Below are 26,851 nucleotides of genomic sequence, written 5' to 3' on the forward strand. Positions count from 1 at the left end.
TACTCTGAGGAACTTCCGGTAGTCTTTGTGTATCGGGACGTGATAATAAGCGTCTTTTAAATCCAGGACGGCCATAAAACAATCGGGAAACAGCATTTTTACAGATGATTTTATTGTTTCCATTTTGAAGCCTTCCACTTTTAAAAGTTTGTTTAGCTTTTTTAGATTTACAATTGTCCTGTACGTCCCATCTGGCTTTTTCCTCAGGAATAATGGAGAATAGAAACCCCTGCCTTCCTCCTCCTCCGGGACTTCCTGCAGGACTGCCTTCCCTACTAGCCCTTGGATTTCTTGCTCCAAGGCCCGCTGCCCCTCACTTGAGGACCTTTCGGGGGTCAAGACAAAGTTTTGTTGAGGAAATGTGAGGAACTGGAGTTTCAGGCCCGATTGTATTATGCTCAGGATCCACGAGTTGTTGGATATTAACTCCCAGGCCGAGAGAAAGCCTGAAAGCCTCCCCCCCACCCGGGGCAAATCTTCATTGGGAGGTCTTTCTGCTATCGTTAGGGGGTTTATTAAATAGGAATCCTTTGGTCTTCCTTCTCCTGTCTTTCCACCTATCCTGCTCCTTGGGGGGTTTCCTACGGATAAATCTCTTACTCCGAAAAGGTTTTCTGTAAGTATTGCTAGACAGGATAGGGAAACGCTTCTAGTTGTCTCCTGCTTTTTCTAAGATATCATCAAGAGCCGGCCCAAATAGAAACTCTCCCTCACAGGGGATCGAGCACAATCTTGTTTAAGTCTGCAGATCCCCGGGCCAACATTTGAGCCAGAGGGCTCGCCTGGCCGCGTTAGCAAGCCCTGTCGCCCTAGCGCCTGCTCTGACGGAATCCGCCGAGGCATCAGCTAGGAAGGCTGCAGCCCCTTTCAACACTGGGATAGATTCAAGAATCGTGTCTCTAGAGGTTTTCTGCCTTAGTTGCGTTTCAAGCTGATCCAGCCAGACCAATAATGACCTGGCCGTACAAGTGGCTGCTACTGCCGGTTTTAGCCCCCCACCAGCGGCTTCCCAGGAACCCTTCAGAAAGGAGTCTGCTTTCTTATCCATGGGGTCTTTTAAGACGCCCATATCCTCGAAAGGAAGGGAGTATTTCCTTGAGGCTTTGGCTATAGCGACGTCCAACTTTGGCGCCTTCTCCCAAAAGGAACATGCAGGGTCCTCGAACGGGTACTTCCATTTAGGTGAAAGGAAGCCCTTCCTCTCTGGTTTACTCCACTCCTTATTAATTAAAGAGAGGATATGTTCATTTAGCGGAAAAGACCTCCTCTTTTTTTGCTCTAGATCGCTGAACATTATATCTTGGATGGATTTTTTGGGCCGGGGGTCTGCTAACCCCATGGTAGACCTGACTGCTTTAATAAGACTGTTTCCTCTATAGGGAAGCAGCTCCGTCCTCCTCTATCTGTAGACGAGGAAGAGGAAGATGAAGAGATGGATGTGTCCGAAACTTCGCCATTTTCAGAACTACTAGATCGGGACTCGGGGGATATGTTTTTGATTTTTTTCAACCTTTTACCCCCCCCGGATGGATTTAATGGTGTTCTCGACTTGCAGCTTGATTAGTGTTATGATCTGCTACAAGCACTAAGGAAAGAAAGGAGATCTGTCCCTACAATAGAACTAAGCTAGATACCTACGATGTAACGGGGAACCTGATCCTGCGATCAGACCCGCTAAAGTCCTCGGCTAGTCTGTACGAAGACCTATAGATGCAAGGGAGGGATCCCTACAAGAACTAGGGACTGGGATAAAGTTGGGCACCTCCTAGCAGAAATTGTAGCAGTAAAAGACAAACACACAACATAGAACATAAAGGTCCGAAGACCAAGCTAAACTGACTGAGAAAGGTAACTAAGCACCAGGCTAACTTAAGAGTAGAAATTACAATGAAGTCCAGGAGGGCGGAGCAGGATTAAATAGGCAAACAAGGTCATGTGACCAGCAAGATAGACCTCTCCTGTTAGGTTTTTTCTAACAGTACCCCCTCTTCTATGAGGATCCTCCGGATCCCCTAGGCCCAGGCTTATCAGGAAACCTCTTGTGAAACGCTCTGACAAGTCTGGAAGCAGAAACATCATCCGCCCTCACCCATGAGTTATCCTCGGGTCCGAAACCTTTCCAAGCGACGAGATACTGCAAACTCCCTCTATACCGTCTAGAATTTAGGATGCGGGAAATTTCGTATTCCCCGTCCTTCACCACCGGAGGAACAGTGGCAGAGACGTCTCCATCCGACACATAAGCTCTTTTCAACAGAGAAACATGAAACACCGGATTAATCTTCCAGGAGGTAGGAACCTCCAACCTAACAGCAGATTGGTTAACTACCTGAAGCACCTTAAAGGGCCCTACAAATTTGGGACCCAATTTTTTAGAAGGAATCCTCAACCGCAGATTCTTAGAGGACAACCAAACCATGTCACCAATAGCAAACAAAACCTCTTGCCGTTTCCTATCAAAGTACCTCTTAGATTTTTTGTTAGCCTCCTGAAGATTACCACGTACAACCGTCCAAACTCTCTCCAAGTCACCGGAAAAACTCTCCTCCTCAGGCACAGCCGATACCAATTTGGAGAATGACCCAAAAAACGGATGTCTCCCAGAACAAAAAAAAAAAGGAGAACAACCAGCAGAAGAGGATGTATGGTTGTTAAGAGCAAACTCAGCAAGTGGCAGAAACTCAGACCACCCCTCCTGATTGTCTGCCACAAAACAACGCAAGAACTGCTCAACATCCTGATTCTTCCTTTCTGTCTGGCCATTAGACTCAGGATGATATCCGGATGAAAACGACAAATGAACTCCCAACCTGTCACAAAAAGCACGCCAAAAACGAGCCACGAACTGAGGTCCCCTATCCGAAACAATGTCAGTAGGAACGCCATGTAGTCTGACAATTTCCTTGACAAAGGCCTTAGCGAGTGTCTTAGCGCAGGGCAGTTTGATGAAAGGAACCAAGTGACACATCTTGCTAAAACGGTCCACGACCACCCAGATGACTGTGAAACCCTCAGAGGGGGGAAGGTCAGTAATAAGGTCCATAGCCAGATGTGTCCAAGGTGCACTAGGAACCTCCAGAGGGCAAAGCAACCCCGCAGCAGGAGTATGTGAAGACTTAGATCTAGCACACACCGTACATTGATGCACCCACTTAATGACTTCCTTCTGCCATCCAGGCCACCAAAAACTGCGACCCACAAGTCTCTTGGTCTCAGAAATTCCTGGATGACCTGCCAACCGAGACTCATGACACTCAACAAACAAATCTCTCCTAAAGGTCCTAGGCACAAACAACCTCCCATGGGGAGTGTTAGATGGGGCATTCTCCTGTGCTTTAAGAATCTCATCTTCCAAAACGGAGTCCAATGCAGCAATCACAACACCTTCTTGTAAAATGCTCCCCTCCTCCTCAGCACCGACCATGGGAGAAAAGCTGCGAGACAAAGCATCAGCTTTAACATTCTTGGTACCCGGGATGTAAGTAACGGAAAAATTAAACCGCGAGAAAAAAAGTGCCCACCTAGCCTGACGGGCATTCAAGCGCTTGGCAGCATCAAGATAGATTTTTATGATCAGTGAAAACCTGAATGGGAAATTCAGCACCTTCCAAGAAATGACGCCAGTGTTCAAATGCGAGTTTAATAGCCAGCAATTCCCGATTACCAATATCGTAATTAAGTTCAGTCTCAGAAAATTTTTTTGAAAAAAAGGCACAGGGATGTACTCCATCCTTGCTTTCCTAAGACAACACCGCACCGACCCCCACCGAAGAAGCATCAACCTCAACCAAAAACGGCTTAGTCACATCAGGCTGCATAAGGATGGGAGCAGAGCTGAACCTCTCCTTTAGAAACACAAAAGCTTCAATGGCCTCAGTAGTCCACTGAACCGCATTAGCACCTTTCCTGGTGAGATCGGTCAGTGGTTTGACAATAATAGAAAATTTTTTAATGAATTTTCTGTAATAATTGGCGAAACCCAAAAACCTCTGTATCGATTTCAAACCAATAGGCCTAGGCCATTCCTGAACCGCCTGAACCTTCACAGGGTCCATCTCAAAGCCCTCGCTGGAGATAATGTAGCCCAAAAAACTAATTCTCTGTACAGCAAACTCACATTTCTCCAGCTTAGCAAAAAGCGAATTGTCAATTAATAACTGTAATACCTCACGTACGCTCCGCCAATGAGACTCCAGATCAGGCGAATAAATCAGAATGTCATCCAAATACACAACCACATTTTTGCCGATCAAAGGTCTAAGGATGTCATTAATAAGATTCTGAAAAAATGCTGGAGTATTGGTAAGACCAAAAGGCATAACCAGATTCTCAAAATGACCCACAGGAGTGTTAAAAGCAGTCTTCCATTCATCACCCTCCTTCATGCGCAATAAATTGTATGCCCCCCGGAGATCAATTTTAGAGAACCACTTGGCCCCCACTAACTGGTTAAACAAATCAGGAATCAATGGCAGTGGGTAAGGATTGCGTACAGTAATTTTATTAATCTCACGAAAATCCAGACAAGGACGTAAACCACCGTCCTTTTTTTTAACAAAAAAAAAATCCAACAGCCACAGGAGACTTGGAAGGCCTAATGTGACCGGCGGCCAAGCTTGTCTGTATGTATTCCTCCAAAGCCTTTCTCTCAGGAATAGTAAGATTAAATAAACGACTTTTAGGAAGAGTCGCTCCAGGGACAAATTCAATGGTACAATCATAGTCTCTATGGGGAGGCAATATTTGTGACTCCTCCTCAGAAAAAACTCTCCAAAAATCCTGAATAGGTGCAGGTAATTCCCCTTTTTCCACCGCAGCAATACGTCCGTTACAACACTTGTCATAACACTTAGGACTCCAGGACTTAATTTCATTGGTAGACCAATCCAGTACAGGATTGTGCAATTTTAACCAGGGTAACCCCAAAATTACTGGAGAAGGCAAATTATTTAATACAACCAAATCCAAATTTTCTTGGTGAATACCATTAATAGTGAGGGGAAATTCACAGACCTTGTGAGTAACACTCTTCAAGGGGGAGCCATCGACAGAAACCACAGCAATAGGGGATGACAAAGGTTTGGGTTTTAATTTAAGTTTTTCCAAGAATCCCCCATCAATCACATTCAGAGTAGAACCACAATCCACAAATATCCGAAATTCAATTAATTCTTCTGAGCAGCAGTAGTAGCAGAAAGAAATGCCCCCTTAGAATTTAAACAGGCAATACGGGCGTAACTGACCTTTTTTTTTTTCTTTGTTCATACGAAGCACACAGTTCTTAATAAAATGGTCAGATTTCCCGCAATAAAAGCACAAACCTTCAGAAGATCTGCGGTCTTTTTCCTCAGAGCGGGGTGCCATCGCCCCAATCTCCATTGGCTCTCCAATGTCAGTACAGACCCTCTCAAGACTCGGAGCTGACATGGCAGAGGATTTACTTTCATTAACCCTTGCACACAGTCTCCTGTCCACCCGTATAGCTAATTGCATAGCCTCCTGCAAGTTTCCAGGTGTGGGATAAGCAATCAGCAAATCCTTAACCCTTTCACCTAGCCCCGCAAGAAACAAACTTTTCAAAGCTGAATCGTTCCACCCCACCTGGGCAGACCACGGACGGAAGTGAGAACAATATTTTTCCACATTACCTGATCCCTGCCTCAAATGTCTTAATTCAGTCTCAGCTGATGAGACACGATCAGGATCATCATACAACAAACCCAAAGCAGAAAAAAAACTATCCACTGATCTAAAGCATGGATCACTAGGTTGGAGAGAAAAGGCCCATCCCTGAGGTTCTTTGCGCAAAAGTGACATTATGAACCCTATGCGCTGTGATTCATCACCAGAGGATCTGGGTCTCAAACGAAAATACAATAAACAAGCATTTTTAAAGGAAAAAAATTCCTGTTGATCACCAAAGAATAAATCAGGCAAACGTACCTTTGGCTCCACAAAATGTGCTACAGAACAGCTACTCACGTGTTGTTGGAGCTCGGACACCTCCAGAGAGAGTCCCTGCAGGCGTTGAGCCAAATCCTGAACCGACACCATGATGGAAACTGGAAGTCTTTCCTTAGAGATATTTTTGGGCTGGACTTACTGTTATGATCTGCTACAAGCACTAAGGAAAGAAAGGCGATCTGTCCCTACAATAGAACTAAGCTAGATACCTACGATGTAACGGGGAACCTGATCCTGCGATCAGACCCGCTAAGGTCCTCGGCTAGTCTGTACGAAGACCTATAGATGCAAGGGAGGGATCCCTACAAGAACTAGGGACTGGGATAAAGTTGGGCACCTCCTAGCAGAAATTGTAGCAGTAAAAGACAAACACACAACATAGAACATAAAGGTCCGAAGACCAAGCTAAACTGACTGAGAAAGGTAACTAAGCACCAGGCTAACTTAAGAGTAGAAATTACAAAGAAGGCCAGGAGGGCGGAGCAGGATTAAATAGGCAAACAAGGTCATGTGACCAGCAAGATAGAACTCTCCTGTTAGGTTTTTTCTAACAATTAGGTCTCTAAGCTCAGTTGCAAATCTCGGGGTACCCTCGCATATAGTTTGCTCAATGCAAGAGCTGCAGAGTCTTTTATCCCAAGAAGTGGGTAGGGCTTCTGTGCAAAGTGCACAGGTCCTATTCTTTAGTTTCCCCGTACTCTTCCTTCCCTGACGAGAGACAAAAATGAGAGAGCGGGGCCCCGGGTTACAAAGTGGACTTTCACGAAGCTCACTTACCAACCCGACGGAAGAGAGGGTACCGGTTCAGGAGGTGGAGCCATCTTTGCAGGTGGGGTCCTCCTGGAAGACGCTGAGGTGGAGTCTTTGCTGCGCTGCGACGATCGGCCGGAGCGCCCGCTTCCACTGCTACGGCCCTGGTGCCCTGTTTCTTCCGCCTTTTTCTTTCACTGGGCTGGCGGTGGTGGTTGCGACTGAGGATGCAACTCTTGCTTCTCCAGCAATTCCTGGTCATTCAATTTTTTTTTGTAAATGCAGCCAATAGTTTATATTGGCTAATGTAAATGTATAATATATATATATATATATATATATATATATATATATATATATATATATATATATATATATATATATATATATATATATATATATATATATATATGTTTTTGTCTGTTTTTTTGACAGCGTGCCAGAGCTGTTAGCAGCATTATCTGGCATCCTGCGCTGTCTTTTAAGGCACTGGGAGATCCACCCCCAGTGCCTGTGGTGACCCAGCGCCCCCTCCTCCCCCGCAACTGCAGGAGGACGCCGGCGCAGACTGGATTACCCAGTCATGCACCGCGGCGCAGCGCCATTCGGAGGCGCCCGGCGCGCTCGCGCATGCGCGGCAGAACCTGGAAGTTTAAAAGTACGCTGCCGGGCCGCGCCGCGCTCTTCACCTGCCGCAACCAGGGGGTCCAGCAAAGCATCCGACAGCTCTGTCCTCTTCTCCTGGACCCCCCCGGCACACACCCTGGAGGCCCACTGACCCCAGCGGTGGAGCATCAGGGCACCGCACCAGCCGAGGCAGGGGACCCCCGCTGCCTGGATCGGACTGGTCGGGCCTGGCATCCCACGACGATCCTCTTCTTGGCACCCCGCAGGTATGCCTCCTCAGGAACTGTAGGATACCGTCAAGGACAGGAAACCAACTGATGCGGGAGAGAGGTACCGCCCTTTTATCTGTAGGTTTCCTGTCCTTGAAGGGCGGATCCCCTCTCTCCGTGGTGCCGTCATGGGGGAAGGAGAAAAAAGGATAAGAAAACACACAACATGAAAATAAAATATCCTTACCCGAAAAATCTTATTAACAGTAATAACTGGGAATTCATCATTCACGGGAGTGATGGTGACAAATATCGTCTGCGGAAGACTTTGCTTGGAAAGTTCTGTACTGTTCACAACGATGGTAAAGTTATCCTGCGAGGTCTCACCGTCATCGTGGATGTAATATATCAGTTCTTGTTCCATCTTGAAAAATTAAAAACATGCAACATACATAAATCAGAGTTTTCCAGATCATTGATAGGATTTGCTGTGACATCAGAAATAACAAGCGACTTTATGTATAAATAATTGTGAGGCATTTCTGCTCATATCACACCGGAGTCGGAGAAAAAAAAAAAAGAAATGATGAGGGAGCACACTGACAACCCAACGTGTCACATCCGATTATAGTCTAACCTCATTGGTTCCGCAACCAGCAAATATCAAGGAATTATGTACCAAACAAATAAGATGACAGAAACGAAAAACTTATATCAATGAATTAATTTTGATATATTACAACTTGAAAGCTAATTTTTTAAAGTGTCTCCATCAGTATTCTCCGGATTTCACATTACAAACTACATACATTATTAAATACTTCTTAGACCCTATGAGACTTGTATACTAATTTTGATAATCTGTCAGAACGGCTGTATAATCCTTTTTGAAAGTCTCTTCCCGATGAGCCTTACTGACAACTCCTCAGCGTCCTTCTCCCCTGCTGTTGAATCTCCACCCACCTAGCCTGATTGACAACTCCTCACTGTGCCTCCTCCCTGTTGAGATCTCACACAGCTCAGTACAAGCTGCAATAGTCAGTCAGGTTGGACAGGTGGAGGCTGAATACATTGGACTTGAGTGGTCTCACTATTTAGTTGGAATCAAAAATGCTCAGGATTATTTCAGCCATTCTGAAGTGGATTCTCACAGTAAATATACCAGTTCCACATGGTTTAAGTGCTCTATTCATTAATGTATGTGGTGTATGCTTTGAAAACTGGTGACAGAACCTCTTTAGAAGGCATGGGGGACCTAACAGGTTCACTTTAAGGGTATGTACAAATGATTATAAATTTCCTGGTCCGATTTATACAACCCTCTGCTTGGAGCAAAAAACTGTAGCTGTGGTCAAACAAAGGCGATCGTCTGCAACAAATAATTGGCGACGGTGGTCAAGTGTCCTAGATTTGAAGACACTTGACCTTTGCAGCACGATGTTCAGATCTAGGGGGGGGGGGGTGATTTCCTTAGTGGGTCTGTGAATTAAATATGGTTATTAGTAAGTCAATACTACATTTTGGCCCCGTAAATGATGCAATCTAACAGTAGGCCCTCAGATGCACAAAAAAATATATATTTTTTAATTAACTAACTATCCTACAAACATTTTTTGGAATCAGTATGCCCCCTCCAAAAAAAAATAAATCGCAAACTGAAAACATTTTACCTGTTTTATGGAAAATCTTGATAACTTTACCCCAGGAAATCTAGTATTTTCCACATAACCATTTTGGGGGCTATCCAAAAGAAGAAACTCAAAATTGAGATCTTGGAAGTGTTTATTCACAACTCGTAGATAGTCCGGGGTCAAGGCTTTAGATGCTCCTTCCCTCACAGTAATATTCTGGATTTCCAGTGGAATAAGGATTGGAATTATATCAACAGACACTGTAATCCCACTAATTTCTCGTACGCCGTTTGTGACGTCTAATGTAAAGTTGTCCTGTACTTGGCCGGATGCAGTCTGCACATACTGAACGTTTCCTCGGTTAATATCTTGCTGTGTGAATGTTGTAATGGATTTTGGATCATCGGGAAAAAGTCCTTCGGTGGATTCAAAACGACGAATGTATCCATGTGACGGACTTGTCACTACAGTGAACACAATCTCGCTTGGCACGTTATCTTCGTGGACGACCTAAAATAAGAGTCAGGCAAAAAGTGAGCAATCCAACCTAGTCTAGTTTTAAAAGAACTTTCATATGAAAAGGGGGTTTAATATTTTTAGTACAGTAAGATTCACCATTACTCACAAATTATTTGAAACGGATTGTTATTTCAACTATACTTCAATTAAAAGTAGCGAGTGCATCACAGTTTTCTCGTCTCATCTCAAGGCCCCAAAATATAGCGTATATTCCAAAACTCTACGTTTCATATACTATTTAAGGGGAGATACATTTAAACCAAATAGTGCCTCAGAAGAAGCAAAACAGATGGGGCGAAACTTTCCATACACTCTGTTGTCCTTAATGACATATGTATTGAACAACCTATTGTACAACAAATAGAAATATTTACTGGAATGTTATAGCAACTTTTTTTTTTTTTTATTAAAGGGAATCTGTCATTAGGTTTTTGCTCCTCCATCAGAGGGAAGCATAATGTAGGGGCAGAGACCCCGATTTCAGCGACATGCCATTTACTTTTTTTGATTAAAAACTATTTTATATGCTGCCAGTGATCTGAATGATGAGCTCTGTATAACACCGCTCACATCACTGACTGGCAGCTTTCTGTGTAAACTGTGCATAGGAAGAAAGATGCCAATCAGTGGCGGAGGCATGGTTGGACTACTTGGCAGCAGGCCAAATTGTCCTCTAGTGATAATCTCCCGATAAAACAGTGATTTAATAAAATTTATACTAAGTAGCCCAGTATGTGATACATTGCTGGAATCAGGGTCTCTGCCTCCACATCCTGCTGCTCTCAGATTACATAACGAACACCTGATGATGGATTCCTTTTAACTTTGACAAAAGGCCCGATATACTCACTTGCAGCCTGTCTTTCCCGATTTTGACTGGCTTTCCTTCTTCTACCAGAAGGCTTTCATGACTCTGCACAGTTGGAAGTTTCTGATGACTTTCCAAATGGATACGAACTTTAATGTCGACACCCAGAGTCATTGTATCGATTTTTACCGCAACGGTAATCACGTCTATAAGATGATTGCCATCATTGTGCCTGTAAACCACATGACCATTTTTTAGGTCTTGGTTTGTAAAGGATTCTTTCAGCAAATTCTGGATGTAAATCCTTCCATGTTTTGGTGGGGATGTAATGTAATACAGAACATTATGGTCACTTTCAATATACATATTAGTGGCAATGCTAAAGTTGGTGGAGGTTAATACGTTCTCTTTGCCTTTTTGTACCAACAACCCCGTGTTGTTGACCATCTTGATGTAGGGCTCGGAAGCACTAACTTCTAGAAGTGAAGAGGTGTAATGTTTTCCATCTGTAACAAACAAGACAAAGCGACCGTAATCCGCTCCATGATGTATGTAGAGCACACGTTTATTTTCCAAGTCCTCTTGGGTAAACTGGTACAACTTTTTTGAAGTATCATTAGATGAAACAAGATCTCCATTGGGAATACCTCGCCTGGTGTAGAGTAACTGCCCATCATCGAAATCTGTGTCCGGATCATGGTAGCACAAGTCCTCCAACGTGACCAATTTCTTACCATTCCTAACTACGTGAAACAGCTTATCGACAACACGGACAGGCTTCTCGTCATTCCTCAATTCTACGGATACATTAAAAGCAAATTCTGTCTCCAAGGGTGTTGCATCCGAATCAATATTTTCTTGATCCGAAAGTACAGAGGATGCAAGAACAACAAAGGCATCGGACACCATCTCGGAATTATCATGAACATACATAAGACGTTCACTCAAAATATCTTGGCTAGAGAAGTTTGTGATGTTATCATTGCTTACAAGAGAATCTGAAAAATTAATTAGCTTTAGCTTTCCATGGAGAGGACTTTTCAAAACCCTAAAGGAAAAAGTTCTGTTACTTAAGGTTTGTACAAAGAGTTCATCTTTTGTAATAAGTCTTCTTTCACCTTCGGCTAAGGACAAGCCTTTGTTCGTCAAAAGGATGCTGTTCAAGTCGGCTTTAATGTTAATGATGAAAGTAAATGGCTTTGATTCTGCATATTTTGTGAATAGTGTAAATGCAAAGGAATCCTGGGAATCTTCACGTGGCTGCCCATTTAATAAATACTCAATGTTTCCTTCCATTATATCTGTCTGGCTGAACATGTCGTCTTTGCTTAAATTGTTATTTCTGTACATAAGCGTTCCTTTAGTAGGCAAAGATTGTATCTTATAATATATTAATATGTCGTCCATGATGTCTCCTTCCACGGCAGCTGCAAGGTTATTATAACCAAATTTAGCCTTTTTCGCATTCTCGATGGTCAAAGGAAAATGTTTACTCAATGCATATTTAAGCCAGTGGACTTTAATTGGAAAGAAAAATTCTTCACTGGAATGGTTCCCTACGGTAACTCTGAATTTAAAGCCATCCATTACATCGAATTCTTGAATTTTTTTAAAGGTATTAAGGTATCGAATTCGATCTCGCTCAAGAGACCGTTGAGTAAATGAAGCCACTGGTTTCCAATTATTTCCAGAACTCTTTCTTTGAATGTGACCAAACTTTGGTGTGTCCGTAATATCATACCGTATTTCCATCTCCTGATTTACAGCATTGGTTTCAACTGCTAAATTGCTGATCTTAAGGAAAGCATTAGATCCTTGTATTACTTCAATCCTGGTATTGTTCACAATTTTATATTCTAGAGGAATAGCCAAAATTCGCAACACAACAGTGTTACTCACTTTATCAGCATCGCTAACCCTCAACACAAGCCTTGCATTCTTCAACCCATGGTGGACGTAAAAAATATTCTCTTCAAGGAGCTCAGAATAAGGAAAGCTGGTAAGAGCTTTTCCTGGATCTTTCATGTTTTCTAGATATCCAGCATCTATGTTGAGGTTGCCAAGTACTACCAGATTTAGATTTTGTGGTTCCGAGTCCACATCGGAAATTTTTATCAGATTACCAGTTAGGCGTTTCTTGGAAGTTTCAAGTAATGTGAACAAATTTCCTTCTGGTAGAGACAGTTCAGGAGCATCGTTAGATGGTGTCACAGTGATGTTAAACATGTGGACCTCTTCTCCTTTCAGATATGAGGGCATCTCATTCTTGCTAGTAGCAGTAACAGAAAAACTAAAGTGATCACTTGTTCCCTCCGAGCCATCGTGGATATAACTAATTCGTCCATGCCACAGGTCAAGCATAGTAAAAGTTCCCTTGTCTTCTTGTGGAGAAACATCTAGTTTTAATTGTCCATGTAAAGGAAGCTTCACAACCTTGAATGAAACTTGCGACTGCCGAAGCCCTAACCTTTTATAATCCAAATTCAGTTTGATATGTTTCGATTGTAAGGCGGCTTTGCTTCCTTCTGATACCACCAAATTATTAAGTACGAGGAAGTTATCTTTTTGATTATTCTTGGGTACCATAGTAGTAACCAGTGAAATTGGAGTAGCTACTGATATAAATTGTAAGGTTCTGGATTCTGATGTTGGAACAGTGCTCAACGCAATCTCAGTTTTGCAGCCAGGTGATACATCTTTTGTAGCTAAGGCGTTCTTTAATCCAAACTTAATAGAGTTCACTTTTATGTTTTTAATACACCCTTTAAACGATCCTCCTTTGGTATTTTTCCCAGAAAGTGTTGTTAAACCGATCCTCTTTACATGGTCTCGAGAAGCATCATCAATGCCACCTATGTACAAAGAGCCGTGGGTTTTAATGCGGAAGTTGAGTAAAGCTTTCTCAGTTTTGTCATTTACAGTCAGTTGAAGATGCCTTGAGGTTATTGTAAGTTTAATATAATGCCATTTATTTTCTGTAAGAACACTGGAAAAATCCACATTTACAACATTTTCCCCTTTGCCAATATTGGCTTTCAACACCCAGTCTACTATTTCTAGGGAAATGAACTCATCCGCTTTTCCTGAGTGATAAAGCAATAAGCCTCTTCCAGCTGTTGCTTGTATCATGCACTCCCAGACGGCATCGTCCACAATAGTCCAACGATGAAAAGCTAAGAAGGACTTAGAACTGAACAAACTGATGGGGTCATCTTCGCTTATGAAGAACTCATCACTGCATCCAAGGGAAACCTCATGAACATTTTTCTGACCAGGGTATGGACGAAGTGAAGAAAGTAATGCATACTCATTGAACACAACATCATCTAGACAACCTCTGAAATATTCATGAGTGTCTTTTAGATATGAAGCTTTCAGGTTTCCAAGTCCACCAACATAGAAGCCATGCGCAACGTGAAGCTCGCTGGCCCCAACAGCATTTATAACACTTGATTTAATACTTGTATCGACCGTGAGGGTCACTTCAGTGTTTTCATAGTTCATTTTGACCATGTGCCACTCCATGTCATCTGAACGAGGTCCTTGGTTGAGGAAAAGTATCACTTCATCATTTCCAAGACTCAATTTTGCCTAAAGGTAATAAAAAAAATTAAAACATGTTTTTAAAGCATAACTACAAAATGCAATATAAAATACAAAATACAAGAAGGATGTGAGTTAAAGCACTATAACCCACATAAAATTTCTGATATCGAACAATATGGAGCCAAGCCTAAAATTTTGGTCAGCTATCCCTCAATCCTCCCTTTGCTCTATGGCCACAGCGTGCATGTGTGGGGTGAAGGCAGTAGCTTATCTCACTAATAACAGAACAATCAGGTATTGAAATTCAATATACCTGGTCCTTCATTCATCTGTCAAGGAACAGTTGCGAAACCCCATGCGTATTAGATGTTTCACCGGTTTGGAAAAAATCAGCATGACGGTATTTACTAATGTGGGTACCTTCAGTCTTTTAATACTGCTCATCCTTCAAGGAGGCTTGCAAGTGTTGTAGCTCAACCACGTAAGTTATATGTCATAGACTATGTGATGGTGGGTATGAAGGCACAAATCTATTTAGCAGATAAGCCTATTGTCTACTAATCTGGGCATAGGTATTGCCGGGGTTGCCAACTGTCCAGAAAATCCAGGACAGCCCATACAAATTGAGGACTTTTTTTTTCTGTCCGTAAAATTTTTTGGCTGTTGCGATTTTTTGATAAGCTGTCCAGAAAAAGTAAAAAGTCAAGTTGACAACCCTGGGCATGGCATCAGGTTAGCTCTAATTTGGTTGTGCGGGCATCTTAGATTGAGGATTTATTCCTAGGATAGGTCAATATTAGATCAGTTAGGGTCCAACACTTGGCATCGCCATTGATGAGCTGTTATCAGCTCTGGCATGGGCCGGATATACACTGAATGGAGCTGAACAGCTCCATTCAATATGTAGAGGCCGCTGCCGAGAACTGCCCATCAGTTCCTATTCTCTTAAAGTCAAGTAGAACTAGGCAGGCAGAGAGAAGCCGATAAGGATCTGCCTCCGTGACTAGTCATCTCAGCAATTAGTCATCTCAGTCACCTTGTTCCCAGCTCCCTGTTCAAAGTATATTTTTTTTTTCGAAATGTTGCAGGGTTTTAGAGTGAAACATAGGGATTTGTGATAATGGTGTCTGTCTCTGATTCACGCCACCTGTGATTCGGGCAGCATAAATCAACACTTTTTCACCAGCCTGCCCAATTAGCAGGGAGCAAGGTACGAAGGCACCTCACAAACTGTGAGGTTGGGCACACTTAAGAAATATAGTGTAGTCTATGGTTAAGCAGGGGAAAAATGAGGGGGGAAAAAACTTATTGAACCCAAAAAAAACAGCAAGCAATTTCTTTTTTTTTTTTAAACTTTATGTTAAAATTTAAAACAGAAGAGTGGATACAGGATACTACGATACCAAGAACAAGGAGATGGCATTACTAAGCTGCTGTGATTTCCTGCACACACGTCACCTGAACATGTCCAGAGCGCAGCTCCACCAAGCAATAATCATGTTTCCCAGCTGCCAAGAAGAGTAATCCATTCGATTTACTGGTTCGGAAACGTAACTGGAGTGAGGACTTAGAGAACGATTCTGCTTTCTTCAGTTCTACATAACTTTCACCAAAAAAAGAAGCTGCAAAACGGAAAAATCAAACAATATTAGAATAAAGAATTGTATGATTATAGATGCAGTAAATGCAACGGCATTGTAAGATAATTTATAATGGACAGAGCTGATTATTGGATATACACTGTGTGCAGAATTATTAGGCAAGTTGTATTTTAGAGGATTATTTTTATTATTGATCAACAACTATGTTCTCAATCAACCGAAAAGACTCTGTCAGTTGCTTGATCTGTTTTTGATCAACATTGCGTGCAAAAGTCACCACGGCCTCCCAGACACTCTTCCCAGAGGTGTACTGTTTTCCCTCCCTGTAGATCTCACATTTTATGATGGACCACAGGTTCTATATGGGGTTCAGATCAGGTGAACAAGGGTGCCATGTCATTATTTTTTCTTCATTTAGACCTTTACTGGCCAGCCACGCTGTGGAGTAGTTGGATGCATGTGATGGAGCATTGTCCTGCATGAAAATCATGTTTTTCTTGAACAATACAGACTTCTTCCTGTACCACTGCTTGAAGAAGTTGTCTTCCAGAAACTGGCAGTAGGTCTGGGAGTTGAACTTCACTTCATCCTCAACCCGAAAAGGTCCCACAATTTCATCTTTGATGATACCAGCCCATACCAGTACCCCACCTCCACCTTGCTGGCGTCTGAGTTGGAGTGGAGCTCTCTGCCCTTTACTGATCCAGCCTCTGGCCCATCCATCTGGCCCATCAAGAGTCACGCTCATTTCATCAGTCCATAAAACCTTTGAAAAATCAGTCTTAAGATATTTCTTGACCCATTCTTGAAGTTTTATCTTTTGTTTCTGGTTCAAAGGTGGTCGTTTTTCAGCCTTCCTTACCTTGGCCATGTCCCTGTGTATCGCCCACCTTGTGCTTTTTGATACTCCAGTAACGTTGCAGCTCTGAAATATGGCAAAACTGGTTGCGAATGGCATCTTGGCAGCTTCATGCTTGATTTTCCTCAATTCATGGGCAGTTATTTTGCGCCTTTTTTGGCCAACACGCTTCTTGCGACCCTGTTGGCTATTTGCCATGAAACGCTTGATTGTTTGGTGATCACGCTTCAAAAGTTTGGAAATTTCAAGACTGCTGCATCCCTCTGCAAGACATCTCACAATTTTGGACTTTTCAGAGCCCGTCAAATCTCTCTTCTGACCCATTTTGCCAAAGGAAAGGAAGTTGCCTAATAATTAAGCACACCTTATATAGAGTGTTGATGTCATTAGTCAACACCCCTCCTCATTACAGAGATGCACATCACCAGATTTACTTAATTGGCAGTTGGCTCTCAAGCCTATGCAGCTTGGAGTAGGAGAAAAAGTGATCAAAATACGCATTTGCCTAATAATTTTGCACGCGGTGTATAGCTCCAAATCCACGGGACAGACGTAGGGTTAAAGGAGTTGTCAAAGTTAAAGGGGTATTCCCATCTCCAAGATTCTATCCCAGTATGTAGTTGGTGTAATAATAATATTATTAGCAAATACCTCCAATTAGAAATGTAGTATAGTTCTTCTGATTCCTTTGCTGCTTACCCCATGTGCAGGGCATTACAGTAGCTTAGGTATCCATGGTTACAACCACTAGCAACTGTCACTATGAGTGGTTGTAACCATGCCCGGACAGGCTGGCGTGAGCATGATTAGTGATCCCACTGGACCATGAACTGAGGAGTGCCTGGAGGGGCGTAACTAAGTATCAACTCGGTCCGACCAAGGTCACACGGCGGCTCAGTCGACTCCGTGAACCAGGGAAGAACCGAGCAGAGGGACCAGGTGCTACTCCAGGTCAGACCCCAGTCACAGCTGTTGACCCACACCGGGGAATGCAGGAACAGGCAAGTTAGGCTGGCATACAGACAGGTGGATACTGGCAGGCACGGCTGATATGCAGACAGGTGGGTATTGGCAGGCACAGCCGGTATGCAGACAGGTGGGCACTAGCAAGCACGGCTAGCATGCAGACAGGTGGGCACTGGCAGGCACGGCTGGCATGCAGACAGGCGGCTACTGGCAGGTAGGAACGCAGGCAGAATAGGGACCAGTACAGACTGGAACACAGGAACGGAACCGCAGGTGCGGTAGACAAGCAGAGCAAAGCAAAACCCGCAGATGCGGTAGACAAGCAGAGCAGAGCAAAACCCGCAGATGCGGTAGACAAGCAGAGCAGAGCAAAACCCGCAGATGCGGTAGACAAGCAGAGCAGAGCAAAACCCGCAGATGCGGTAGACAAGCAGAGCAAAACCCGCAGATGCGGTAGACAAGCAGAGCAGAGCAAAACCCGCAGATGCGGTAGACAAGCAGAGCAGAGCAAAACCCACAGATGCGGTGAACAAGCAGAGCAAAACCCACAGATGCGGTGAACAAGCAGAGCAGAACAAAACCCGCAGGTGCGGTGAACAAGCAGCGCAGAGCAAAACCGTAGGTGCGGTGAACAAGCAGCGCAGAGCAAAACCGCCGGTGCTGTGAACAAGCAGAGCAAAGCAAACCGCAGGTGCGGTGAACAAGAAGAGCAGAGCAAAACCGCCGATGTGGTGAACAAGCAGAGCAAAGCAAAACCGCAGGTGCGGTCAACAAGCAGAGCAAAGCAAAACCGCAGGTGCGGTCAACAAGCAGAACCAGATAAACACAAGGTACTTACAATGAAGTAGCGAGTGTACACAAAACTCACAAACAGAAGTACATAGACAACGAGTTGGAGTTAGGTGCAGGTTCAGACACTGCAGGAAAAAGGGAAGGTTCGAACATAGAGACAAACAGGAAACGAGGTAGGACACTGTTCAGACAGGGACTGAACCGGGAACAAGATACAGGAACGAGCCTGGGAACTCAGCCCCCAGGGAGACGGAAACAGACAAGATTCAGGACAGGACCTGGCAACTCACAGTTGCACAGAACACACTAAGAAAGTGTTGCTCAGGCACCTCCTACTGGGTGGAGGGGGTTTAAGTATCCAGTGACTCAGCAATACGCTTGGGACGCATTAGGACTGCGCACACTGTAGCTTTAAGAATCAGGAAGCAACAGCGCCGCTGCCCTAAGCCAGCAGACAAGAGACATACAAACAGCAGGAACTGGAGCAAAGTGTGCAGCCTGGCCTGATAGGTAAGATTGCGATCTTGCATGGTGGGAGATGGTAAGCCATGCAAGCATGCCGCCAGGGATGTTACACTACATTTCTAATTGGAGGTATTATTACACCTACTATATGTTGAGATAGGATCTTGGATATGGGAATACCCTTTTAAGCAAAAAGCTGCCTACATGCAGTAACCCTTCACTCAGGAGAGACCTGGATTTAAGATGCTGGTCCACGGTCCTGCTTATTCCACTTTCAACTGTATCTGTGTCTTTAGGATGCAGTTGAATATAGTGGTGGAGCAGTGTGCGGTCAGCTCCCTGCTCCACCATTCACATGTGCTTTGAGGTTCTGCACAGGAGACGCCATTATATTGTGCCTGCTGCCCCGGGCCCCAAACATCACAAAACGGAGATTGTTCCGTTTATCGTGGGAACGGAACTAAGCTGTTTATTTTTATTATTATTTGGCAGTGGAGGGTCACTATACTCGGGTGAAGGGAGAACAGCAAGGTCATCATACTGTGTGAGGGGACACTGTGGGACATCATTGTGTGGGGGACACTGTGGGACATCATTGTGTGGGGGACACTGTGGGACATCATTGTGTGGGGGACACTGTGGGACATCATTGTGTGGGGGACACTGTGGGACATCATTGTGTGGGGGACACTGTGGGACATCACTGTGTAGGGAGCAGTGCGGTGGCATCTTAATGAGTAAGTGTGGCAAAATGGAGACACTAAGTGTACTGGGGGGTGCTTCATAATATGTGGGAGTTATTATACCGTGGAAGAACGGTCATCATACTTGGGGGAAGGGAGCACTGTGGTGACATAATATGATGTGTGGGCATCATAATGTGTGCAGGGTAATTGTAAAAGCGTCATACTGCGTGGGGGAGGGCATAAAAAGGGTGAACTGTGTGGGAACACTTAGGAGCTTCAAAAGGGGCATCATTTCTGAATGGGCACAGAAAAATTACTTGGCGTGTTCTCTTTCCTGGGAGGTTTAGTGATAATGTACCAAAACCGAAAACACCAAAAAAAATCAAGCGTAAATCAAACTACAATAAGTATTTTTCTCTGCAATCATGTAGCAAAGTTGTGATAAAAACTGGCAGGAATATGTAAAATTTTACTCCAAAATTCCTCTGCTAAGTAAAGACGGTAATACAGCAAACACAACAAATCCACAGTATTCCTACATTCCAGGTGCGGTGTGCTCAGGCCTGTAAGGACTTGTAGCAATTTCCGCCATTAAGACATTTTTACAAGTGCAATCAAGGTGCGTCTCATTAGATAAAGGTGCTATAAACAATGTCGTTAGCCTGAAGGTGTGGACGGCTGTATACGTCCTAAAAAAAGGCAACAGGACGGAGCCATTAGGCTGTTTGTCAGCTGTTCTTGGCTAACCAGCATGCCCATTCATATGTTGTGCTAGCACCCAGGTGTTATAGCTGAAGAGCTTTGCCCTTTCCCCCTACACCAGTCACAGCATTCGTGTCCGCTGCAGCCAATCACTAGGCGGGCTTACTGTTACTGCCAATGTGGATTGTACATGCCAATCTATAATATTTCGGAATGGTAATGTACCAGTCGCCTAAAGAAAACAATAAGATCAACGCTTTTTATTTCCAAAAGTTTCTCTAAAAAATATATAAAAAAAAGTCTAAAAAATTGCTTAAAGGGAATCTGTCAGCAGGTTTTTGCTATGTAATCTAAAGACAGCAGGAGATAGGGGCTGAAACACAGAGTTCAGGGATGTGTCACTTGTCAGTGTGAATGCTGTTATTTACTAAGGCTATGTGCACACAATGCAGAAATGCTCCGGATTTTTCCTGAGCGTTTCTGCATCTCCCTGGCAGAAAAAACGCATGCGGATTGTACATGAGGATTGTACATGCGGATTGTACATGAGGATTGTACATGAGGATTGTACATGAGGATTGTACATGCATTTTTCCTGCCAGGGACATGCGGATGTGAAGCGTTCTTCACATACATCTCCGCATGCGGGTTGACAAGCGCTTTCCAAGAGATTTTAGCATCACTTGGAAAGTGCTTTACAAGTGCTTGCAGCCGGCATGGATTTATATAGTGTGACCGAAAGAATGGTAAAAAAATAAAAGAATAAATCTATACTTACCTTCCGATGGCCCCCGGAGTCTTTATTCGATCCGTCCTCGCTGCCGGCAGATCGCGGTACACTACACTGAAGAACCTGCCGACATCAGCGTCGCGTGACCATCACATGACTAAACGACTTCAGCGCAGGTCCTTCAGTCCACCGCGATCTTCCGGCAAGGGAGGACGAGCACACCTCGGGCCATCAGAAGGTAAGTGTAATGTATATTTTTTATTTTATACTTTTTTTTTTACAGGTTCTATGGTACCCGGGTCTGGAGGAGAGTCTCCTGTCCTCCACACCCGGGTACCATCCGCACATTGAAACGCATGGAATCCGCATGTACAGCGGATTCCATGCGTTCCAATGCAAGTCAATGGCGGCAAAAACGCAGCGCTTCCACAAAATAATTGGTAGTGCTGCGTTTTTTTCCGCAATGATAATCCGCAGCGGAAATTTCCGCAGCATGTGCATAGCAGATGCGGATTATCATTGGGGAACATGGCAGGCCTTCTGCCATGCGTTAATTAAGCGTTTCTGTCGCTGCAGAAATGCTTAAAAAACGCATCGTGGGCACACAGCCTAACTGTGAAGGATTTATCACTAAGGACTAGTCTGGCTCTGCCCCCTCCTGTGATAAGCACCTCACTGTCTATGGACTTTGTACACAAGAGCATGGTGTGGGTGGGGTTAGCTTTCTCAGCTCTGCTTCCTTCTAAATCTAAAATCTCTGATTGTGTCAGAACAGCTGCACCCAGTAAAGTAAGTGATACATTACTGGATTCAGGGTCTCTTCGCCTACATTATGCTGATCTCAGATGAGGTAACAAAAACCTGCTGACAGATTCCCTTTAAAGCAATCTAAAGACTCTTTCTATTGATTTCTATTGCTGTCCATATGTTCAGTGTTTTGAGAGTCTATTTTTCGCTTTCCACTTTGAAAAAAAAGCCTGGTGGGAGAGAAGAAACCAGCTTCTGATGGAATCCACTCCAAACTAGACACTATCCAATCAAAAGGTTCAGGAAAAAAACCTCTCCAAAATGCCTAAAAGTGACTGCAGACTTGTACCCCGAGCCTGAACAAGCCCTTTAAATATATTTAATTAGCCTCTGATAGGGGTTTTGTTATATCATTGTATGCTCAATAAATAACATATATATTTTTATATACTTTATAGAAATAAAATCAATATATTTTCCAAACCCTTAGAGAGCCGGCATTTTTTTTTTAAAATAAATTTAATATTTTCATATATAGGAATATCCTTTGATAGGTGATAACGTCTAAAGTGGGGACAACTCTTTTAGAGGGATATTCCATTTTAAAACAAATTATCACCTATCCACTGAACTGGTGCCATTTCCTAGGGCAGAATATCTCCGTACACGCCACGTCTGAGCATTCTGCAATATTTGGGGCATATATAGGTACAGTAGACGACTCAAGGTCCTCCACATACAATATGCGGCTGTAATATGGCAGCGTGCACGGGCCTTTAACAAATTTTTCAGAGGATACGGATATTGCACTCCAAGTTGCTTCACAATATGGCGCTGAATGGGTTACAGATCTCTAGGGCATGTGGGAGGACTACAGTCACCCGTCAGTATATTTTCGGAGGGCGAAACGGTCTCAGCTGTTGGACTTTGAAGCGGCACATGACATCTGCTTTCTAATCCCTGTAACTCACAGATTACAAGCTGGAGAAACGTAGATGATAGAGGAGAGAGACCATGGCTGCAGGCGGAGACCAAACCAGAAGTCAGAAAGAAGACGAGGCACGTGAAGAATATAGGGGCGAAATGTATTAAAGGGTTATCCAGCTCCACTGACTTCTGCATCGCAGGTGAGCATTGCCGATGATGTTATGACCCCATACACTCGCCGAGGTGGTCTCTACATAACGCTCACCTCCAATGCAGGAGTGCAGCTGGATAACCCCTTTAAGAGACCTGTCATGATAAGGGGAAGACTTCATATTATGTTTGGAAAACTCTCTAGGCCTCTCCTGTTCACTATTATGTACAATGGGACACCCAGTTCACCTGACTGCTGATTTGGTGTAGGGGTTTGCGTGAATCCAGTGGTGTAGAGAATAATTTTTATGTAGGACTTACAGGGATATTCCCATCTCCAAGATCCTATCCCAATATGTAGTAGGTATGATACTAAAAATATTATCAAATCCCTCCAATTAGAAATGTAGTATAGTTCTTCTGATTCGCTATGTCACTTACCCCATGTGCAGGACATTGCAGTAGCTTAGGTATCCATGGTTATGACCACTCATAGTGACAGTTTGTTGTTAGCGTTCATAACCATGGCTACCTAAGCTACTGAAATGCCCTGCACATGGGAAAAGTGACATAGCAAATCGGAAGAACTATACTACATTTCTAGTTGGAGGAATTTGATAATATTATTATTACACCAACTACATATTTGGAATAGGATTTTGGAGATGGGGATACCCCTGTAATATTAATAGCTTTATTTATACTCATTCACTTAAATGAGAACTGTCACTAGATTTCAGAAAATAAACATTACATATATTTCTTAGACATGAGGAGGCTGGTGCACTTGCGTTGAAAACCCATGTCAGAATGGCTATAAGATAAAGAGGATCCGCCAAAAAAAGGAAAATAAAATTCCAAATCTTTATTCCATCAGGTTAAAAATTAGGACATCCAAGATACAGGATTATATAGACAGAATGACAGTATAATCCTGAAAATAAAATGGAGTGTATTAGGAATTCCAGCTAAACCAGTCTCATTTTATTAGAAGATGAAAAAATTGTTCCAAAAATAATTCTGCAGCCATTCTGACATGAATTTTCACAGTGAGTACACCAGCCTCGTCAGGTATAAGAGATTGATTTAAAAATCTATGCAGCTTCTATTCTGAAACCTAGTGACAGGTCCACTCTAGGAAGTTAAAAAGGACTTACAAAACAATAATTTGAGCTTAAAATTAACAAAATGGATTCCTCTTTGGTCTCCGAAGCAGGTCTTGGGGATCTCCCGGCGCTCGTTGTGTGATCACATTAGTGGGACATCAGGTGACCGTGGAGGCCGATTATGTGATCTGGTGCATTGTCACTACGGATGGCACGTAAAGAGAGGTAGAAATGTGGTGGGACGCACACGAGTCCAGAGGCTGGGAATGAAGCTGATAAACTAAGGGTGGACACGTTTATCATGTTGAGCTTTAGGCCTCGTTCACACATTCAGTATTTGGTCAGTATTTTACATCAGTATTTGTAAGCTAACACCAGGAGTGGGTGATAAATGCAGAAGTGGTGACGTGTTTCTATTATATTTTTCCTCTGATTGTTCCACTCCTGGTTTTGGCTTACAAATACTGATGTAAAATACTGACTAGATACTGATAGTGTGAACGTGGCCTTATAGATCAGCGAGGATGAGATGTCCCCCAGCAGGGAGCGATCGCTATTCAGGCTGCTAGGATTTTATTATTGAGTTTATATCATCATCATCGCAGTTTGCAAAGAGCAGCGGAGAATTTAGGAGACTCTCGCCGTGGAGCAAATTAATTTGTGGTTGGTTTAACCCGTTCCTGACCACGGGGATTTTTGTGTTTGCGTTTTTTTTATTTCCTCGCCTTCTTCCAAGAGACATCCATTTTTCTCCATAGACACAGTCATATGAGAGCTTGTTTTCTGCAAGACAAGTTGTAGTTTTAAATTAGTAGTACCATAAAATGTGTGGTGTAAAAAAAAAGGAAACTGCGCCCTTATTTCTGGATTGTGTTTTTGCATTTTCGTTATGCAGTAAAAATTAACTGGCAAAATGATTCTTCAAGTCGGTATAATTTACGGCAAAACCAAACTCATTAAGAATTTTTTCAAGTCTTAGTGGCTAAAAAAAATTATGAACTTTGTATAAAAAAAAAAAAAATAAAAAAAAAAAATTTGCTTTTAAACGCCATCTTCGAAAACACATAACTTTTTAATTGCTCTTTCAGTAGATAGGGCCATGCGGGGACTTTTTTTTTTTTTTTTTTTTTTTTTTATATGCGGAGCTGAAGTTTTTTGGGGTACATACAACATTTTGATGGGGTAGGGAAGGTAGCAACCAAAAAAAATGGAAATTCTGGTATTTTGATTTATTTGCTCTTTTGGGTGTTTAATGTATGGATTAAATAATAATATATGTTGATAGAACAGACATTTAAGGACACAAAATCAAAAGTTGTTTTTTTATGAATCAAAGACGGGTGATTTAAACTTTTATATATATTTTTTCACTTGTAGCTGGGATCATTTGATCGCTTGTACTATATACTGCAATGAGACCGTATGACTGTATAGAATATGATCACTGTTCTCCTATGAAGCCCAGCCGCAGGAACCAAGATGGCAGCGAAACCTAACGGCTTCCCGCAATCTCAACGAGAGGTGAAGGGGGTGACTGCAACCAGAAACGATCGCCCTTGGTTAAACCTGTGATATCAAAGGGTTCGTCCTACAGTCCAATGTGTACGGCGGCCACCCGATAACATAAAGCTCAGACATGTCCGATTTCGGATTGACAGCCCTTTGATGTCAGGCAGCTTCTCTCTCATAGAGAACACAGGAGCTCTCGGCAGAGGGTGCGCTCCTGTGTATGAGTGCGCTCCTGTGTATGGGTGCGCTGAGCCAAATCAACATCTAGAGACATATCTATTGTCTATGGGGCCCTTAGATCTCATTCAGACATGCATTTTTTTTTTAACCTGTTTTTCCATCAATGAGGAATATTCACCGCAAACTCTTGTTTCAAATGCAATTTATTTATTACCATTATAGTCTATGGCCCAGACGCCCAAATCCTATTTTGCTGGGGGGGTTCGGCCGTAAGCCCCAACGGGACCAACGAGCGGGTGCCAAAACGCAATGTGAACGCACCCCATGTATATAGGCACCTTCATTCTCAATACAATTGTATCCAGATACTTTTAGACTGATTCATCAAATGCGGCTCTTTAAAAAGTTGTCACATTTTTGCATAATTTTACTCCAGTTCCCCCTTCCGGAATTATGTTATATACATATGGCAAATTTTTTTTTTTTGTATTTTGTGGAATATGCTAATTTTTTGTTTTAGAAAAGGCACAAAAATGTTTTAAAAAAAAAAAATTTTGACTGCGCAAAATTCATGAACAGTCTACATGCAATTTTTGAAAAATTTTGCACAAAAAAATGACAACGAATACCACAAGTCAAAAAAGAAAAGAAACTTAATAAAAAACGCAAATGATAAATCGCGGCCTGTTGGGCTTTTATATCTTTAGCTCACACAGGATTGTCTAGGCCGGATACAATTGTGGAAAGCATTAGTTTCCCCATTCAAAATTTGTGATTTTTTTTTAAAGTCACTTTTCTTTTTCCGTCTTGTGGTAGTCGCTGACTTTTTTTTTCTTCCCCAAATTCACCTGTGTTGCGACATTATGGAACAAAAATTGGCACATTCCACTAAACAGGTAGCAAAATCTGCACAAAATATTACTATGTACATATAATCTCTCCAGGAATGGGGTGTGGGGGGGGGGATATAGGGGGCTGGAGGAACAATTGTGAAAAATGTGGCAACTTTTTGAAAAAAGTTGCAAATGAAGAATCAGAAAGTAAAACATCTGGAAATCTCTAAACTCCGACCACAGTGGTGAATTATAATGAAAAAAAAAAAAAAACACAAAAAAGGTGCAAATAGAAGAATGAAGGTGGAGGAAAAAAATATATAATAAAAAAAAAAATCACAAAAAATAGACCCCCCCAAAAAAAGTAACTTTAAGAAAGGCGCAAATAGAAGAATATATATGGCGGAAAAAAATATATAATAAAATCACAAAAACATGCACAAATGTAATAATGATTGGCGCCTAAGGACTTTACTTGATATAAATAATGAGGGACACTGCAAAAAACGGATGCGGAGATGGCGGCACTCACCGCTTTATCATA

At 42.8% G+C, this 26,851-nt stretch overlaps 1 protein-coding gene across 1 annotated transcript in view; it reads right to left on the reverse strand.

Annotated features, from left to right (window-relative positions):
* Positions 1 to 26,851, reverse strand: part of LOC141268469 (chondroitin sulfate proteoglycan 4-like) — a 43,803-nt gene that overhangs the window by 16,533 nt on the left and 419 nt on the right. The window contains exons 2-5 of the mRNA XM_073680328.1: positions 15,513 to 15,676; positions 10,551 to 14,099; positions 9,221 to 9,691; positions 7,798 to 7,974 (exon numbers count right to left, since the gene is read on the reverse strand). Coding sequence (XP_073536429.1) covers positions 7,798 to 7,974; positions 9,221 to 9,691; positions 10,551 to 14,099; positions 15,513 to 15,676 — 4,361 coding nt within the window. The remainder of the gene's footprint in view (positions 1 to 7,797; positions 7,975 to 9,220; positions 9,692 to 10,550; positions 14,100 to 15,512; positions 15,677 to 26,851) is intronic.

Source organism: Phyllobates terribilis, unplaced genomic scaffold (assembly GCF_046119375.1).
Source record: "Phyllobates terribilis strain yellow unplaced genomic scaffold, ASM4611937v1 Scaffold_1__5_contigs__length_1240528914, whole genome shotgun sequence".
Lineage (NCBI taxonomy): Eukaryota > Metazoa > Chordata > Amphibia > Anura > Dendrobatidae > Phyllobates > Phyllobates terribilis.